We start from the raw sequence: 21,343 nt of genomic DNA, 5'->3' as shown, positions 1-21,343 counted from the left end.
CTTCGCAATTGAATCTAGTAAAACCTGAAAGTATGGAGAGGTTAAAATTAAAGGCTTTTGCACCAACTCTGAAACTTTATTATGGACAGGGATTTGTTTAATTGCATTTTGGATTTTATTTGTCTAAGAATATTGTTATCGGGAGGTACAATGGCTTAGTGGTTAGCAGGTTTGCCTCACAACTCTGGGGTTGGGGGTTCGATTCCCTCCTCTGCTCTGTGTGTGTGGAGAGTTTGCATGTTCTCCCTGTGCCTTGGGGTTTCCTCAGGGTACTCCTGTTTCCTCCTTCAGTCCAAAGACATGCGTTGTAGGCTGACTGGCATCTCTAAACTGTCTGTAGTGCATACGTGTGTGTCTGCAGTGGGCTGGCACCCCGTCCAGGGAGCCTTGTGCCCCGGGGATAGGCTCTGGGCTCCCCCCATGACCCTGTGTAGGATAAGCGGTACAGAAAAACGGATACTGTTATTGTCTAAAACTATTGCGGAGTTAGTGTAAGGGTACCATGATGTGTCCCCTCAACCAAGCATTCTGCAATGTCCAGAGTTTGACAGCTAAGTCCTTCTAGCCTCCACTGAAATGCCCAATACCAAGCCCAGGATGGCAATACTGGACCAATATGATAGCTTTCCCAGGAATTGTTGAGTTTTCCTAATGTAATATGCTTGATGTTTCAGTAGTGTATTGGCATGTACCACCAGTGAAGAAGAAAAATCTTTCTTTTATGCTGTTACTCCCTCTGAAAGCATTCAAATGAGCTTCTGTGCTTTTCCATCATCACTCTGCATTCATATACACACCATTTCCATGAGTGATACATTTCCAAATCATATAAAGTAGCAAGTTTATTCAATTCGATTCAATTTTATTTGTATAGCGCTTTTAACAATGGACATTGTCACAAAGCAGCTTCACAGAAATAAAGAAATTAAATTAAATCAAATGAATTGTAAATATGTGAATTTATCCCTAATGAGCAAGCCAGAGGTGGCGGTGGCATGGAAAAACTCCCCGAGACCATATGAGGAAGAAATCCTGAGAGGAACCAGACTCAAAAGGAAACTCATCTTCGTCTGGGTGATAATGGATAGTGTAATTCTAAATAAATCCCTTCTATAACTGTGTACTACATTGACAAATAGTGCAATTGTGAATTTACGGTCAGTATAAATGTAGTAAACTTTTGGAAACTTGTGGAAAAGACAAGTTAAACTTGTGAGATTTGGACCCTGACATGAGATTTTTGTTTTTACCTTGTTGATGAAGATGGGTATTGGGTGAGAAATCTGCCTGACAAGCTTAACGACCTCTACTTACTCGCCAGGCTAGATGGCTAAATGGTTTATTTAGAGTTTAATTCAGGCATATAATTAACTGCTTTTCCTATGTGGTGACTCATCAATCTTCTGACACTGTGTTCGCTTCTTCATGATTGCCATTATAAATTAATCATCCAATTTTTATGTAGCTTAATTTGAAGGAGTGTGACAAAATATTGATGTCCAAAACAGAGATTATTCTGCAACCTTATGAACTGATGCTGTTTAATGCTACATGGACACTGCATAGAGGAAATTTATCATTAACTATTTGGATTTTGGATGTTCAGTGTCTTCAGTCTCTGTGTGTTTTCCCTTATTTAGATTTTTTTAACTTATTTTTGGACATTTTTGTTTCGAGAATCGCAATACTTTGGTATTAAAGTTAAAATTTTGGTATTATGAAAAAATGATCACCTCTTGTCCTTAGTGTCCTCCACTCTGGAACAGTTAAGACTGGACAAAATATTATAATAAACTAGATCCGCACAGAATATACAGTGGGGTCCAAAAGTCTGAGAGCACTAGTGAAAATGCTTCTATTTTGCAGCCTTTTCTAATTTAATACAACAATTTTCATTACAAATTATATTATTGACCACAACTTGAGTGAAAAGTAGAATCAGAGTTTGTTAGTATTTGGTATGTGTGCACTCGAGCTGGCACGGACTCCACAAGTTTGTGCAAAACCTTACGATCCATTTTAGATCAAATCCATTGGAGTGTCATCTGATCACAAGCTTCAGTAGAAGAGATTAGACATGAGGAAATTACATTTAAGTAAGGACCTTGAAATAGTGCAGAAGCTTGAATATTAAATATTCAAGATACTGGACATTTACTTTCTTCATTTTAAATATTTCAAAATCTTAAAACCTTCTGTTTATTTCCAAATTGAAATGGAAAAATCCCAGATTTTCAATGTGGTCTCAGACTTTTGGACCCCACTATTTATAACTTAGTCTGCATTAAAAAAAAGGAAAATAATGGAATACTGTGTACACAACAGGTCACTATGAGTACCAGGTAATGGCATATGGTTTTTATAAATGCCCCCAAAGAACTAAAAGACACACTCAGTCTATGGATAGTTGTTTATTTATACAGCAGGACTAATTTAATTCCTGAATCTGATTGGTCAAAAGGTGTTGATTAATTTTCAAACAACAGCTCTGACAATAGTTCTGGCTGTAATTTCAATCAAATGTTAATATTAATTCGCTCCTCTAATACACTGCCTGGCCAAGCAAATACGTAAGAGCCTAGGATTGGATCATTACTGCAGTGATTAATATGTTTCAGCTGCTAACAATTCTTTTAACCTTAACTGATGCAGTGTGTAGCTTCTCATTTCTTAAGCAACCATGGCAGATTATGTATCCCATGGTCGTGGAAAAGATGTTACTGAAGGGGAAAATTGTTGGCCTGCATCAAGCAAAGAAAACAACTAAGGAGATTGCTGAAATCACTGGAACTGGGTTATGAAATGTCCAGTGCATTATTAAAGCCTGGAAGGATAGTGGTGAACCGTCGACTTTACAGCAGAAATGTAGTTGGAAAAAATCTCGAATGATCGTGATTGGAGATCTTTGAAACGCTTGGTGATGTCACATCGTAAAAAAATCGACAGGAGAACTCACAGCTATGTTTAATAGTGAAAGTAAGAGCATTTCCACAAGCACAATGTGATGAGAACTTAGAGGATTGGGACTAAACAGCTGTGTGGCCACAAGAAAGCCATTTGTTAGTGAGACTAATCGGAAAAAAATAACTTCAATTTGCTAGGGAGCATAAAGACTGGACTGTGGAGCAACGGAAAAAGGTCATGTGGTCTGATAAAATCAGATTTACCCTATTCCAAAGCAGTGGGCGTGTCAGGGTAAGAAGGGAAATGCATGAAGTGATTCACCTCTCACGCATAGTGCCTACTGTACAAGCCTCTGGAGGCAGTGTTATGATCTGAGGTTGCATCAGCTGGTCAGGTCGAGGCTCAGCCTCATTATGTGGCAGTAAAATGAAGTCAGCTGAGCACCTGAATGTACTGAATGACCAGGTTATCCCGTCAATGGACTTTTTCTTCCCTGATGGCACAGGCATATTTCAGGATGAAAATGCTAAGATTCATCAGGCTTAACTTGTGAAAGAGTCATTCAGGGAGCATGAGGAATCATTTTCACACATGAATTGGCCACCAATTCTCCATGAGTCCTGACTTTAACCCCACTGAAAGTCTTTGGGATGTGCTGGAGAAGACTTTACAGAGTGGTTAGACTCTCCTGTCCTCAATGCAAGATCTCAGCCAAAAATTAATGCAACTCTGGATGGAAATAAATGTTGTGAAGTTGCATAAGGTTGTTGAAACAATGCCAGGATGAATATAGTAATCAAAGCTAAATGCAGTGCAACAAAATATTAGATTGTGCGACTTTTTTTTTTGGCCAGGCAGTGTACATTATAATTTCTAAGCTAACAGCTTGTTCACAGGGTCTTGCATGGTGGATGCTTCACACAATCTCCACAAATAATAAACTTATAATAAATGGATTTAAAACTGTCTTGTTATTTAAAACGAAAAGAGTGTCCAGTGTCAGCACTTTGTAACAGTCAGTAAGTTTGCGAACACAGGAAAGTCTTCAGGACAGACGTCTTTGCACTTTCCGGTTTCTCAGTAAAATGACAAGCTGCATTTTTTTATGTGTGCGTCTTATTAACTTCTAGAGAAAAAGAGAGGCTGGTAATGAAAAGCCTGTTTATAGCTGCTATAACGTAAGTGATCAAAGGGACTAATTGGTCATGGATTTTCCACAACGTTTAATATAACTATAAACAGATAAAACGTATGTCATACTTTAATTAATAACAAATTGCAATCTTTGGCAAACTGCTGTGGTGTAAGAAGAATAAATCACTTCAGGATGTTGTATTATGTAGAAAATAATCCACATAAGGGAGATAGCAGTAACTCCGCTTTCAGTCACACCCTTATAACAGCATGTCTAATCATGTTTTATTTCTTTTTAATTTACTCTCCCTCCATTAAGAATAACATTATACACATTTTCAAGTGTTTAACTGCCTGCTAGAGAACCACAATCCCTCCTCGAAAAAAGTCTAAAGCAAAGTAAAGGTGATATCACCTTTTGATTCACCTTTCAATTTTCTCCTGAGGGGAAAAAAAATAGAACCCTGACAGGACAAACTCATAGATAAGGGCAGTCAATACCTTAAGAAATATTTTTCAAGTGCCTTCGTCCTTTAGCATTCTGCTGCAGTTGCCTATGAAAATAGAATTTCAGTAATACTGTCACAACAGCACGGTAAACCAGCCAAATCCTATCCATGTGCCTGCTATTTGTGTAAGCTCAGCCCCAAGCAAAGAAGCTGATGTGGGAAACTGTGAATTACTAGCCATTAATGTGGTTTTGAAGGAATGGCTTGAGGGCTCAGAACAGCATTTTCTCATTTGCACTGATCATAGAAATAGATCTCTGACCATTAGAATACATTAAGAGGGCTAAGCAAGGAAATACCCAGCATGCTGGGCTCTTTTTTTCACGTTTCCACTTCACACGTTCTTATTTCCCTGTTCTAAAAATGGAAAAGCTGATGCTCTACCCAGACAGTTTGAAAGCCCATGGGAGGAGACACCAGTGAAAACCATTATACCAAACCCCTGTATCATGGTTGCAGTAAGATGGGAAATGATGGAGGAGATTCACAGGGTACAGTTAACTTTATTCCACTCCTCCTGATGGCTCTTGGATTGGATACAGTATCTACCACTTATTCCCAAGCAGTATGAAAAATTCCTACAAAGCAACCTTCTAATTAGTGTTCAGGTCTCAGGCTTCAATCTTCTCAATCTTTAAGTCGAGGTTATAAACCTACACTCTTAGGTAAAGGTGTAAAGGCTATAAAGGTGTAGCTTTGGAGGTTCATGGGCATAAAGAGCTGTGGTAAACTGGCATGTTCTGATATTGTCATCCCCCACTCTTACAACATCACCCAGGTCACGTGGAATGGCAGGACGCTTTATGTCCCAGGCTGCCCTCATACCTGTGTTACCTTCTGGCTCTAGCTTTTAGTTATAGTGTCATAGCAAGACCTGCTGGAGTCCCCGCTTGCACTCTCTCCCAGTGCGTATCCTTTTAAACTATTGTATGATAAGAGCATACCTAACAATCTGCTCTCTCTCTCTCTTTCGAGCTGTATGTGTACTCCTGATGTCTGATGGGATGCCAGTGCCTGATCCTAACTCACTTCTCCTGCTGTGGTTCTTCTCTACTTCCAGATCTGCCAGATGATTTACTTCTGCTTGGAACGTCTGCACTTGTGATCCACCGTCTGCTGCTGTGGATGGTCCCACATGGATACCCTAAAAGTTTCACTTCCCAAAAACAGTTTATTCCCACATCCCATGCTGCTACTCATGTGCTGCTTTGTGATAATGTCCATTGGTCAATGTGCTATACCAATAAAATTGAAAATTTAAATGAACTGATATGGTTTATAGATTACAAAGTTCAGGTCATCCTGGGATTCAGCCTTAGTAAGAGGTCAATTTGGATGGCCTTTAACTTGACGTAGATGTACGAATTTTGCAGTTTACGCACAGTCAAGACATAATGAACTTACCTTTTGAGCTCATCAAACAGTTACCAGCAATATGGCAGTATCACTGATCTCCTGGCATCCCGAAGACACACCACCATAATTGTCATCATCGACAGATGAATTCACTTACCCCAGTGAACAGTGGAAAACAGTGGAGACCGTGGATATGTTAGTTAATAATGTTTTGACATTATGGGCTCCTTTATAACATACTTGACACGGGCTGACAAGAATCTTGTGTTTAAGTCCCAGCTGAAAGTGTCTCTGTGGGAAATCTGGGCTCTTCTGATGGGGCAAATTTGAACAATAACACAGTACATACATCTAAATATGAATCATCCAACATCTGCATGAATCCATGGTCCATTAACCCCACTCTATATGGAGTCTGAGGAAACAGGAGGTGTGGCTAGAAGGAATTAGGAACTTCTCTGTAGAGCAAGTGCTCCCTCTAGTGGACAACAGTGGGAAGACACCAGGTTCCTATTTCCGTCCTTGTGCAAGCGCATTACAGTAGGTGATTATGTGTATACTGTGTTTACCTCTTCTTGGTCCAGCATGTAGAACTGGTCTCCGTCTCGGACGCGGAGCGGGCGGCTCCAGCCGGGGGAGTCGTGGGCGTGGCCATTCAGAGGAGTGTGAGGCCGGGAACACGGAGACACACACCTTCCATCTGCCATGAGGATAGAGAGAAAGAAAGGGATGGAGAAAGAGCTTGAACCCTCACTGCACTAGTCAGTATTTTCATTAATGTACTGTTAATTACATTAATGTAATGTATTAACAGTAATAATGGTGCAAAAACAACAATAATGGTTCAATATGAGGTAAACATTTTGGAAGGAACACTTTTCGGTGTCACAGTACTGGTCATTAGGGGCGGTTTAAAAATATCTTGTGATACTTGTGACATTTTCACCCAATACTTATGCAACCAAAAAAATTCTGCTTTTATTTTATCAATGCTTAAAATATGGAAAGAGGGTGAACACTTACACAAGACACTGTATCATGATATTTGCGTTTGCTAACTGAAAGAGTAGGACCACTATAAAAAAAATAAATAAATAAATAAAAAGTGTGGTATTTTTGCACAGATTGTATCGTCCAATCAGCAGCTTGTTACTGTGAGTAAAGCTGAGACTTGGCTGGTGACGTAAAAGTACTGAGGAAACCTGCAACACTCTCAGAAAGGCGTGCTGTAATAGAACTTAGTACGATATTGATATCATGTCATCATTTTGCCCATCTCTACTGGATATATAAATTCCTGGCCTTATCATCTATACTGCAGCACATATAGATGTATATTTAGATAAAGAGAGAGAGAGCAGTATAGATGTTACACACACACACACACACACACACACACAGAGGCGAGGAATTTAAAACCCATTCTGACACTGCTTTTGTGTCCTGCTCGCCCCCACAGCGAGCGAGAGAGAGCGAGAGAGAGAGAGAGAGAGGAAGATGGGTTATAGCCCAAGAGATGTCACTTCCGTGACGCCCACTCTGTTTCACACGCTCACACACCTACAGCCAGTCGCCATGACAACTCAACACGGAACAGACCGAAAACCACAGAGAGAGAGAGAGAGAGAGGCAGAGAGAGAGCTGGATTAGGTGAGAGAGGGATACTGGGCAATGGAGGGAGAGTGAGAAGAGAAGAGGGGAGGCAGTGAAAGAGAGGGAGAGGGGGAAAAAGATATTGGAATGGGAAAGAAGTGATGGAAGGAGAAGGAGGGACGAGAAGAGAACTATTTTAAAAAATGGAACCAACACTTTGTTCCCATAGCAACCATCGTGGATGTGCAAGAGTGAATAGTCTCCCCGCACTCACTCACTCCTCCTCTCTCCATATCTCTCTCACTCTCTCTCTTTCTCTCTGAATCTAAAGCGTATGTAGGAGTAAAAGGGGGGGGGGGGGGGGGGGGGTCATTTTACCAAAGAAAGAACACTGAGTGCATATTCTCGTTTACAAGCATATGAGGTGAGGACCATGGGATGATGGGGTGAATCCGAAGATGTCCAATTGGCAGTTGAAAGATTGCTAGGTTTACTTCCTGTGTTGTCAGTTTTGTCAATGAATATTGAACAAACACATTTTTTTGGGTTCCTATACTTGCATAAGTGGAACATAACACTGTGGAATATCAAATGGTGCACGAGTGCATACTAAAAACTTAACGCCAATCATGTTCTCTTCTACAAGCGAGACTTGGGCGTTAGTGCACAACTTCTGTCCACTTCCTGATGAAGAGCTGCCAAGTGTATGTAGCTCTGCAGCTACAGCTGGTGCCTAAAGCCGTTCGTGACGAATTGACTTCCAAATGTCTACGTGTTTCTTCCAACACGTATAGCTCTGCATTCAAACACATAGAGGTCTATAGTCATGCTTGCCTCAAAATAGCTGCCTGGAGGGTGTTACCGGTATGGCATCCAAGTGGGAAGACTTCTCTAAATATATTTTGGGAGCTCTCAGCTCTGAGCTGCTGTGCCTAGCGCCTCTGGAAAGCTTCCAAACCCAAGACTATAGTCATATCTTCCTCAGGCCAGGAGTATATGAGCATCAGTGTGGGTACAGCACCAGATATGTGCATTTCACACATGATACCTGTGGGATCTAGCAAGCTGAAAGAATATATCAAGTTAAGCCTTGATCTAGTGAGCATCAGTAAGTGTGAGCTTCCCCGTATGTCGGTAATTAGTAACTGGACTTAGCACTTAGGAGGATGTCTGAGATTTGGGTTCAAATGAGTGGTGTAATTTGCTGTGAGGATGCAATTTGGGTGCGTTCTCACTGGGAAAGCAGTGCAGGAAGATTCCTCTCGCCCCTGCTGCTATGCAGCATATCATGCAACTGTTCCTCTGCGTGACGCAGATCCTTCCTGTTAGGCTCATATTTTTTTCAGATCCTGCTCTGGCACTGTCTTAGCCATGTTCCCTGATGTTTACACGTGTCTATTTTGTTTGATTTTGATCTTATAACAATGCACCAATCAGTAGATGAGTCTTAAATGGTGTATTATGCAAAATATATGATATACTTAAGCAATATCACACAAGCAAGACTGCTGTTGTACTGAATATCAGCACAGCTGCGATTTGGCAGTAGGCACAAGTGCTGCAGGTAACAAAAAAATATAAGCAATATTTTAAAAAAGCAACCGCCAGCAGAGCATGATCCTACCACCACCATGCTTGATGGTGATAATGATGTTACCTGGATCTTGGGCTGTATTTCTGCGCCAAACATAATGCATTGCTTTTAGACCAAATGGCTCAAAATCTTTTCCACAATCTCTCAGATTTTGTCACATGCCTTCTAGCAAACGCCAGGCGTGCCTTTCTTTTAGCCTTTCTCCCTTTTGGTAACTCTCCCATACAGGCCACATCTGTGAAGAGTTGATGATATTGGAGAGGTCTGCATAGGTTCTCCTGTTTCAGCCAGTGAGCTCTGTAATTCCTTCAGTGTTGCAGCTGGACTCTTGGGCACTTCTCTGACAATTACCCTTCTTGCCTGTGTGCTCAGTTTGGAAGTACAGTCTGAGGTGTAGTGTCTGGGTTGTGGCACATTTTTTCACTTTGTTATAACAGATATCACAGTGCTCTTAGGAAGGTTCAAAGCTTTGCTAAACTTTTATAACCTTCTCCAACTTTTCCCCCCTAACAACTCAATTGCGAAGCTTCACAGTCAGTTCCTTGGACTAACCTGTTCAGTTTTATCTCTGAGACCTCCCAGAGTCAGTGATATTTACTGTGCAACCATAAAGTTGGGCACAGGTGGTATGCACAGGTATACCTTGTTTAATATATTTAGTGTAAGTGCTCAAGACAGTTAAATACTAGGCATAATCTGTACTGTTAAAAGAAAGAGATGGATATTATTGTTCAGTGCTTCACCTGTGTATGACCTGGAAATGTTTTATTCTAAACTCTTTGAATCTGGATTATGTCTCTTAATGAACTTTTTAAATTGCTCCTGCTTCTGTGAAGGCTGTTCTTGTGCTGTTTATTGACGCTAAGCGTCGCATGATAACTTGTCATTTACATTTAGTGGAAAAATTAGTGTTCAGTCTCAATTGTGCACAATTCTGACCTTGGACTTAAGCGCATTATTATTGTGTGATATCGGCTTGAAAGAGTATTCAGTCCAGCACCACGGTGTGACAGTTTGATGTGACTACAACATGTCATGCTGAAATTTACATTTTGGGCTGTAAATACACTCAAACTACGAAATGCCATTTGAGGCCAATATTAAGTACATATGATATGAAAAAGAATAAAAGGCTCAGAACTTACATAAACATAAACTCTCAGCAAGGCTTCACGTTCTTACTATATGACCATGTGCTTTATATACCATACAGACAGGAAATGGAAAGAACAACTGAATACAGTCTCTAGAACTCTGAAGAGGTTGCCCTCTGGTGGTGTGGTGGAGAATTATCCATGACAGATGTGACACTTTACGTACATAATGCCGCAAACAATAAATCTCAGCACCTTTTGGTGACTCCGCCCCTTCAACTATATACATCCGCTGAGCATAAAAAATGCCCAAAGTCCGCATGTCATTTTTCAGTGACTTTAGTGCATCCCCCAGGTGTTAGTGCACTACATTTCAGTCAGTTTCCCAGTATGAATAAAAGTATGCGCCATTGGAGACACAGCTAGTGTATAATGTAGTATGTTTTCTTTGTAAAGTCACGTCCCCCTCAGATGCTGTGAATACTGATTGGAAAGGCCAGAAAAATGAGAGACTTGATGCTTACATTCAGTTGCTTCTAGCTCCCATTTGATTTACTGCTTATAAATGTACTGTGAATGGTCTTAGCATTCTGATGGGGAGTGCAATGTGTCTTCACCTGTAAAAGATAAATATTTATATGCATTGAATTCCCCTTGTGCAGCCTGGTTTTGCTGACATGCAGAGCTGACAAGACATCTATTTGTACATTCTGATGTTTTTTGTTGAGGATCAACAAGAAAAGAATGTTCAATATATATATATTTAAGTATCTAAATAGACTTTTCCACTTCGCATGGTACTGTTAGTTCACTCTGTGAAACTGTCACAGTCAGGGCTGTTGATGTGATATTTATAACTCCAGCAATGGAAATGGTTCATTTAGATGGGAATTAAGGGAACAGTTCAACAGTTCATACTGGTTAACTTGATACAACAATTTATTTCCATAAAATGTGCTTTAAATAAAATGTTCTTTATTAGTATGAAACAGTGCATTTTTTCCCTTTGTGTATTTTTCTCTTATGTATTCATTATTTGAGCTTTGTCTATCTTTCTTTGCAAATTTTATTGTCTGGAAGACAAAAAGAAAAATTGTTCTGGACAGTGTCAGTACAGGGGTGTGTATGTGTAAAATTACACTACTGTTATACTAAAGTAATGAACAAGTTGTCTACAAAAGAGACAATTATAACGCTAATCATAATTATCTGTATGAAAATTAATTGTCAGCCAAATTTCATAATCATGACATTAGCCAATTTATTATTAAATAACCACATCTGGACAATTACATCTGTGTCCAAGAAAAAAAAAAAAAAAAACAGAAGTAAACATGAGGCATCTGTGATGTCAGTGTTCAGTTCATGTGTGATATAGTTTGTAAAGATTTAACTGGTTTACAATAAACTCTGAAATAGATTTTTGTGTTCAAAATCAGTAAGGGGGCAGTGTCCTTTAAATTCAGTCTTGGAGAGTCACTTCATTACACACACTTCAGTGTTTTCCCCACACTGAGCTCAACGACTAATTATCAAGTCAGATGTGAGTAACAGACCCTTCACACTGTTGTACAGGGGGTTGGCGTCACATAGCCCAGCCTCTCCACAAGCACTTTTGTTTAGTTGTACAACTGCTCCTAACTTGCTCCACAAAGTGCTTCTATGTGTTATTGTACGTGTGACTGTAGTACTGTTTATCACACTCACTACTTGTTAAGTGTCATGTTTGGTAATCCTAGCTAAAAAGTTACGCTCGGCGCAGGAGTGTGTATACAGTGTATAAATCAAGAGCTTCAGTTAATGTTTCCATCAAACATGAGAATTGGGAAGATTTTGATCTTGGTAACTTTAACCGCTAAATGGTTGTTGGTGCTAGACACAACCGTGTGTAGAGTTTATACAGAATGGTGCAAAGAACAAAAACATCCAGTGAGCATCAGTTATGTGAAGGGGAAACACCTTGTTGGTGAGAGAGGTGAGAGGAGAATGGCCAGACTGGTTTGAGCTGACAATAAGGCTATAGAAACTCAAATATCCACTCTTTACAACTGCGGTGAGCAGAAAAGCATCTCCAGAACCTACACCACATCAAACGGTAAAAGACAGCGATGGCACAGCGCCAAAGATGGCACCGCTAAGGAAGGCTGCCTACGTTAGTGCTCAAAACTCACACTGCAATTTTTGTGTATTTTACAAAACATTTCACAACATTACATCACATGTATCTAATATGTATGTGAGAAATAAAGAACCTTGAACCAGTAGACAAACACACCGGGTTCCAGTCCTGTCAGCCAAGAACAGGAATCTGAGGCTCCTGGGCACAGACTCACCGAAATTAGACAGCTAATGATTGGAATTGGATTGAATTTGGCCTCAATTTCTGCTATATATGGTAGGTTCAGAATTTGGCATCAATAGCATGATTCCATAGACACAACCTGCAGTGTGTCAACAGTTCTGGCTGGTGCTGGTGGTGTAATGGTGTGGGGAATATTCTCTGGCACCCCTTAATGACAATAGAGCATGGATGGAATGCTGCAGCCTTCCTGAGTATGCGGACCACATGCATGGCTTTATGGCCACAATTTACCCATCTTATAATGGCTACTTCCAGCATGATAATGCACCATGTCACAAGGCATATGTCATCTCAAACTGGGTCTATAAACATGACAATGACTTCAGTGTATTTAAAGGCCTCCCCAGTCACTAGATCTGAATCCAATAGGACACCAAGGTGATGAACGTGCAGTGTGATGCAATCATTTCAACATGGACCAGGATGTCAAAGGAATGTTTCATCTTGGGAAATCCAAGCCAGGAAGAATTGAGGCTATTCTGAGAGCAAAGGGGACGTACTACCCAGTATTAGCATAGTGTTCCTCATAAGGTGGCTGGTAGATATATATTTGTACCATTGTACAAATTCAAATACAAATAACACTGTACATTTTCATTTATAGTTTTGAATTCAGCACGAAAATGTAGCATAAAATGCTAATTAAAAACGTACTGCAAATAACACAAATACAAACGTTGTATAAACACAAACGTTTCATCAAATATTTACACACGTTACAGATAAGGTAGTGGCAAGAACATGATGTAGTGTACACATGCATGAAATGGCACAGATCAAACTGGGTAATAACTTCCCTAAAATAAAAGTGAACTGTAACTTGGTCTACTCTTTATGTATTGTCAGTAGTGGTGGTCATATCTGAATGCTTATTTTTGCCCCATTTGCTCCCAGCTCTTATTTTTGCCCCCATTTGCCCCCAGCTCTTGCCTATCATACAACAGGATGAAGGCTGACACATGCTTCCTGAGACAAGTGAAGCCAGCCAATCACATCTTTCCGAACTGCCTCTCATGCTGTGTCACAGGCCAGCGTAACACGCTCTGAGAAAAGCACTGTCTGCCCGCTTCTAAATACATCACTCAGGATTTTCTAACATGAATTATTAATCATGTGATTAATCTGATAGCAACGAAGGCTCGTCATGTCCATCCCTTATGAGGACTGAGGAGCGGACTGGTTTTCCAGGGCCTTGGGTAACACTGGCTATAAAATGTTACCTTTGAGAGGTACTAATGCAAGTTTTTGTGTTCATATTACATTAAACCAATATTTTCAAACTGCCTCAAAGTGCTAAAATTAGGATTTCTCTAAGGAATGTAGGTCTTGCTATAGATGCGTGCAAAAACCACACGAGCATCAGAGAAAGACTATAGCACTGTTCATGGTCCTTAAACACTGATCAGCAACAGACACACATTACTAGCTTACGTGATTCATCTCATGATGGTTTACATCCCATCTACTGTATGTTAATAAATTTAGTTAGTTAGCCAGTAGTTTCGGCTGTAATTCCATGGAGGATTTCCATGGAAGATGATCCACATAATCAAAGACTAACCACATAACACACAGATTAAAAGGTTGTTACTTAACAAAGACTTATAATGACTGATGTGGTGAAACTTTCTGTAAGGAGATTACAATGTAAGGAGTCTCCAGTGTCAGTGCTTTGTAATGGTCAGTACGTTTTCCACCACAGGAAAGTTTACAGGAAAGAGAACTATGTGAGGGAATGACTGTTTATAGCTGCTATAACATAAGTGATAACAGGAACCTGTTTCTTGGACATTTCACATTATTACATGTAAAAATAAACAGATAAAAAGTATGATGTGTTGTTCTTTAATAAATGAAAATTTAATGTTAAATAAGAGGAATAAGGCATGTCAGGGCAAAATATCACCCCATCGTTGATTACTTCCCTATAACAGCACACCCCACAAGTGTTTTATTCCTTAATTATTGAAATCATTTCTGCCTCCAATGTTAGCTAATAATTTATATACTATTTAAGATGCCACCTTTACAAAATCCAGTAATCAAATAAGAAAAGGATGACTTATTACCTAATATCTGACATTTATTTAGCATAGCCACGCGTTTTTGCAGTAGGGGGTTCGTTTGCTCTGTCTTTTTTCTCTGCTTGTGTAATTTTAGAGAGGTTTTTCTCTCCATATTTAGCCAAGGCTATTTCTGAGCACTCAGTCTTAGGTTAGAAGCATGTCAGATTTCATACAGGATTGCAGGCCAGATCTTGCTGGCTTGGTTGCTTTGCTAGGTAACTAATTGCATATCGATGGCTTAGAGTGACTCTGAGCAGGATACTGTCTGCTCCAGGGTGTGTATGTGTGTGCGTTTGTGTTTGTGTGTGTACAGTGCAGTAATGTGCTAATTTGACTCCGTGTGTGTTGCAGTAGGGAGCAAAAACACGTCTGAGTCAGCAACAATAAACTTACTGAGAGCTGGATCTCATCAGTGTCAGCGATGTCGTGCAGCTTTCTATTTCATCGCCTCTTCACCCAGCCATCACAGTGTATTCTGGGTAGATCATAATTTTTTTAATACTCTCAGGTTCAATGTTGTTGCCCAGGTTACAGTGTAAATGTACAGCGTACCCTCAAAGACATAAGAGCGGTACTTAAAGTCCATTTAAGGTACCATCCCAAAGACAGTATCTATACTCTAAAGATATAAATCAGTATTTCTACTGAGAGTGCAGGATGTTCACTTTATCCCCTAAAAAAAGATTGCCTCAGAGGGTGGTTAGGTAAGAAAGCATCTATTCATAAGAGAGTCTCAAAAAAAGAAAGCTGACGTAAGATTTTGGAACCAATCCAAACCAATTTCATTATAAAGGTCATGTAGACAAAGTGAATGCAGTAGGGTGTATATTTTTGCCAGGGCAATGCCAGGAGAAATATTCCACACTATTAAACTATTTAGATTAAAATGAAATGTTAATCCACAAAATGATTCCTGGCATTCAGTAAATGGGTCGCCAGATACAGCTAGCAGAATCAGTCTGCAAAGAAACTGGAGGTGCTGGAACACTTCTCGTGGTTTTCATTATTTTCAAATATATCTCGTAATTTAACAACAGGCAATTCCACGGAAAGGTCAACCGTGCCACGATAAAATAAAGTTATAAGCACAGGGACAAATGACTTTTAAATTGCTCACTTAGGTCTATATTTAACTGCTCTAATTTAACTTTTAAGGAAATTGTAATCATTTATCCATGTAATATGAGGGTTGCTCGCTGTATCTAAGACTATTAAACATACCAAGTAGCATACTTTACTCACTCAGGCTAGTCTTTTACTTAAAGTCATCAATACGGCTACAGTCGGAGGTGATTCCTATTTCTTACTCTTATCTTTTTCCAATCACACTGTGTCTTAATTGCTCTCTAACCGTTCATGTTGACCCGGCAGTAACACTGAAGTGTTTAAAATCCTAACATAACACTGCTCGTACCAGCACCACACACACGCCTTCAACCATTTCAGTGTAAATGCTGAGATCCGGCTACATAATATCTGCTCAGTGGAGGTCTCTTTCCACAGAATAACAGGGTAATGGATGGCTGATGCATTGCACACACAAACATACGGGCAATGGTGTTCATTGTAAAAACACTGTCTTTACGTATCTAGAATATGTATAGAAATATTTTCAATTCTTCCTGAAATATCACCTGACAACGGTTATGCACACTATAATACACCGTTTTAATAAGGTTTTTTTTTTCCTATTTGTCAACACAGTGTACTTGCTTGTTTAGTAAAATTCGGGACTTTATTAAGTGTGGTTTCAGTAGTGCCATTGATAACAATCATTCATTAGTCTTTTATTTATTCTTTAGCTTAGTATAGTTCCAGGGGAGGCTGGTCTTTCTAAAATAAAACTAAATTTTATTTTTTTAATCCACATCAGATTATTTGATGTTAAAAATGTCTTAAAATGGATTATTTTAGGCTTTTGTGGAACCAAGTGTAAGAGCATCAATGGTCATAAGACAAATACACAGAATGGTATGAAGAAGTGAGGCTGGGGCTGATTTCTTTCTAGCCCAGACTGTAGATTCATGCAGCCTATCAGTATCAGCGTTTACACAGAGTGAAACGCTAGAATTCACTGTGTATTTGATCTCCATTTGCACTGATATTTTTCACACACATCCATAACATGTCATCAGCAGTGATTGAAAGTGATATAGTCGCAGGTGTAATGAAAAATAACAAGGTGAATTATTTGCTTTATTGCCATTTTGCCCAAAAAGAAACTAAACATAAATACACTAAGCACACATTGCATCCAATCAAAGTACAAATTACACTAGAGGACATACAATAGAAACGTAGGTTTGGGATTTTTTTTTAATGAAAGAGTTACAATTTTCCATTTAGCATGTTTGTTATATGGAGGAAAAACACAGCATGAACCCAATAGAGCACTATGGATTTAAAAACACTTTAAATAACTTAAAATCACAAATGCCAGCTCCCTACCTGTCTTTATGTGTGTGTAATATTTTGCCCCACATCATTCCTAATATACCTGGAAGATAGACGGGCTATGCAACATCATAGATTTCAGACCTTAAAAGAAAGGACACTGGGCTTCATTTATCAAGCTGGATATGAACAGATTTACGTTTAAATCCTTAGTATGCGCGTTTACGCAAGAAATTAAGTATTTATGAATATATGAGTATGTGAGTATATGGAATATACTGTCCAGTTTAAACTGCTTATTTTTATCAGTCGTTTTATATTATCAGAATTAATTAAAGAATACACAAAATAAAGAAAGCGTGCCAACACAAACCCATAAATTAAGATAAATAAATTAATAATTCAATTAAGATGGCAGAAATCACGCTGTTTAAACGGAGGATCTGCGCATAGCCATAAGCCGTAAACATGCCTCAGCTGATCGAAGATGTAGTGCTCGCTTTTTATTATTAATATTATATATTTTTAAATATTTTTACAGGCATAGTAGTGAATCAAAATAACTTCCACTTGTGTTTCAGGCTTTACCCTGATCATTCATTCTGAGTCAAAAACATCCACTTCTGTTTTTCAGGCTTTATCCTGATCGATCGTTTCATGCTCACAGCTGTCTGTGCACGCTTGGTCATTTATGGGTGATTGGTATTCATTAACATACATAAGCAAGTATGAAGAAAATCAGTGTTTCCTAAACTTTTGCAAATCCTGGGGAAATTTTTAGTTTGGGTTGGTTTACGCAAACATTTACACATTACTTTACTAAAACATTGATTAATGAGGCCCAGTGTTTTTCAGAATCTTAAATCCTTAACTAAATTTTTACAGTGAAAATAATGTTTGTGGAGTTCTTTCACACTGAAGGTATTGTGCACCCAGTGCATCACTGATGCTAAGCCTTGTGCAGGTGATGAGACACTTTGCAAATTAATATGAGTCTAAGCACATGCAGTGGGCAACATCAAGAACACTTCACTGCAAAACACCACCTTCATCTGATCTCATGATGCTGACACACCTGCAAAGCAGATGTGGACTCGTTTAAAATTCATTCAGCTCATTTTTCAGATATATTTTGGCTAGATCTAAAGCCTACACTACACAATTTTAGCCCTGATTTCCCAATCAGTGACTACACCCTTCCAGTTGCTGTGCACTCCGGCAACGCTCACTTGTGAAGTGTGAATGGTTCAGGGACACACATTTTTCTCAGGCACCACTGAGGTGCCAATATTTTCAAGCATGTTTGATTTTCTCAGAGATGAATTGCATAGTGGGAATCCTTCTGTGACTAGTTGCAAGAACAGTGCCGAAAAACAGCCAATGAGAGTACGAGAGAAAATTTAATTCATCTGCTGTCATGCGCAGCAGATCCCTGAATCCAGTTCATCATTCGTCTATTTGTGTGGCAGGGCGAGGGCAAAATTTAAACACAATCTGATTGTTTCTGTTACAAATTATTTGGCATGTTGTACCCAAACTGTTGTTAGGAACAACAAAAATAAAAACGATTATGGTATGATTCCTGGAGATGCATAGTATACAAATAGATACTATAACTCCAGATCTCTTTGCAGAACAGACAATCTTCACTGCCTGCATCTTGATCCATCCTACCTCCACATTTCTCTTTTATTTCTCTTTTTTCTTGTTTCTGGTGACAAAGTTGCAAGGGCACATGATAGACAGCCCTCATATTCATTTTCATTAGAAAGAGGGATTTGGGCATTGTCTGTGAGCATGTGTGTAGTGTGTGACCCTTGTCTGTGAGCACTTTTTAGTGTATGACCCTCATCTGCGAGCATGTGTGTAGTGTGTGACCCTCATCTGCGAGCATGTGTGTAGTGTGTGAAACTCATCTGCGAGCATGTGTGTAGTGTGTGACCCTCATCTGTGAGCACTTGTGTAGTGTGTGACCCTTGTCTGTGAGCACTGGTGTTGTGTGCGACCCTTGTCTGTGAGCATGTGTTTAGTGTATGACCCTCCCTGTGAGCACTTATGCAGTGTGTGACCCTCGTCTCGTCTGTGAGCACTGGTGTTGTGTGTAACCCTTGTCTGCGAGCATGTGTGTAGTGTGTGACCCTTGTCTGTGAGCATGTGTGTAGTGTGTGACCCTTGTCTGTGAGCATGTGTGTAGTGTGTGACCCTTGTCTGTGAGCACTTTTTTAGTGTATGATCCTCGTCTGTGAGCACTTTTGTAGTGTGCGACCCTCATATGCGAGCATGTGTGTAGTGTGTGACCCTTGTCTGTGAGCATGTGTGTAGTGTGTGACCCTTGTCTGTGAGCATGTGTGTAGTGTGTGACCCTTGTCTGTGAGCACTTTTTTAATGTATGATCCTCGTCTGTGAGCACTTTTGTAGTGTGCGACCCTCATATGCGAGCATGTGTGTAGTGTGTGACCCTCCCTGTGAGCACTTATGCAGTGTGTGACCCTCGTCTCGTCTGTGAGCACTGGTGTTGTGTGTAACCCTTGTCTCTGAGCATGTGTGTAGTGTGTGACCCTCGTCTATGAGCATGTGTGTAGTGTGTGACCCTCCCTGTGAGCACTTATGCAGTGGTGACCCTCGTCTGCGAGCACTTGTACAGTGTGCACATTCTTACGTCCATGTCGCAAGTGATTAAAGTCATGTAGTGTAAAAGTGTCAGCACTTCTGAGAATTTGAGAAGTAATGTAGTGTACACTCTGCATTAGATGCTCTAAGTGGCAGTTGATAAGGTGAGGGTTTGTAAAATAGAGAACAATGAAACCATAACACTGTCTGTTGTGCTACAGCAGAAGTAACTATCTGCTTTGAATATATATGTTTTTGCTCCAAATGGGTTCAGCAAAATTTTAATGATACAATTTGCTGGATTGGCAATGCACTCATGCAGGAACATTCACTATTAGCTAAATGCTAGACTGAGGGCACACCAGGGAACAATCTTATGACATACTGGGTTGGGAGTTTTTTTTTTTTTAACCGCCATTTAAAAGCACAAGCTGACTGATTTCAAATTACACCACAACATACGCTGCTCAGTAATCTACTATATCTCATTTGTATTCATATTTCCGGATTAGAGCAAGGATTGACCACACAGTTATAAAAATAACATTTAAGTGTGTGTCTGAATTTGTGTGGAAGACAATGAGGTAGTGAATGAGTGTGTGCCAAGTCCATGCTTCCACTTTAGGGTTTCTTTATGAGTGCAGTTGTCATTAGTGCTGTTGATGTTCAAACCCATCAAGCACCAATTTACGGCAACAAAGGAGCTAAAGATCCTGTGGGTGTCAGTTTGAGCCTTCTGCCTGTTTACTCTTTCCCGCTTGGTCTATAAAAAAAACACTTCTGCATTCTTCACACTTTAAAAAGGCAATTTCTAAGCAGGTAAATTATCTATGGTGGTGTCTAGACATGTGTCACTTATTCCATTTCAATTCACAAAACCTGCCTAAACCTTTATCACGGTTTAAAATATTATCAGGATACTGTATTTATTTATAGATTTCTTCCTGCTCAGTATTCTTTCACGCTAGAATTTTAATTTAATTATTAATTTATTATTATTATTATTACTTCCTTCTCTTTTTTTCACTCCCTCTCTTAGGCTTTGGCTTTAATAATCTATGAAATATGATTTTATACATATATTGCTAACAAATATATAGTAAGTTTTTTGCCTTATTCTTGCTTTCTTTTTCTTGCTTTCTGTTTATCTCTCCCTCTTTTAGGAGGCATTAATAGTCCACAGAAACCTAACTTTACATATTTCTTTTTTTCCCCTTATTCTTTCTCTTGCATAATAATAATGTATTATAATCATCTGGCGAACTCTCTCTCTCTCTCTCTCTCTCTCTATATATATATATATATATATATATACACACACACACACACACACACACACACACATATATATATATATATATATGTGTGTGTGTGTGTGTGTGTGTGTACATATATGTACATATGTGTGTGTGTGTAAAGCTATTTATCTTTTAATTTTTATTAATATTTTTTCTTGCTTTTCTTTTCTTCTTTTTTTTCTCTCCCTCTCTCAATAATGTCTCTCTCTCAAGAATTTTTTTCTCTTTCTCTTAGGAGTGGCTTTAGTAATCCATAAAAATGTAACATTATATATTGCTAAGAAAGTCTTTATAGTCCCCCAAGGCGGGGTAGGTGATGGTGCTGGGTTTAAAGAACAGTATTAAAAATGCTACATTACTAAAACATTCTTCAGTTGAATATTTTTTCCTAGAACTCTCATCTGGTGAACAAAATGATGGTATCACCTT

General features: G+C 39.3%; 1 protein-coding gene across 4 annotated transcripts in view; it reads right to left on the bottom strand.

The window, feature by feature from the left end:
• Positions 1–21,343, bottom strand: part of syngap1a (synaptic Ras GTPase activating protein 1a) — a 126,849-nt gene that overhangs the window by 95,026 nt on the left and 10,480 nt on the right. For 3 of the 4 annotated variants that reach the window (XM_034307383.2, XM_053236700.1, XM_053236699.1), the window contains exon 2: positions 6,473–6,603. In XM_034307383.2, the coding sequence (XP_034163274.2) occupies positions 6,473–6,603 (131 nt within the window). Of the gene's footprint in view, positions 1–6,472; positions 6,604–10,235; positions 10,750–21,343 lie in introns of those variants that run through there. The other variant, XM_053236698.1, reaches the window with a different exon arrangement.

This window comes from Pangasianodon hypophthalmus, chromosome 9 (assembly GCF_027358585.1).
Source record: "Pangasianodon hypophthalmus isolate fPanHyp1 chromosome 9, fPanHyp1.pri, whole genome shotgun sequence".
NCBI classification, from domain to species: domain Eukaryota; kingdom Metazoa; phylum Chordata; class Actinopteri; order Siluriformes; family Pangasiidae; genus Pangasianodon; species Pangasianodon hypophthalmus.
The sequence above is the reverse complement of the archived record's forward strand: the minus strand, read 5'-3'. Positions and strand labels throughout refer to the sequence as shown.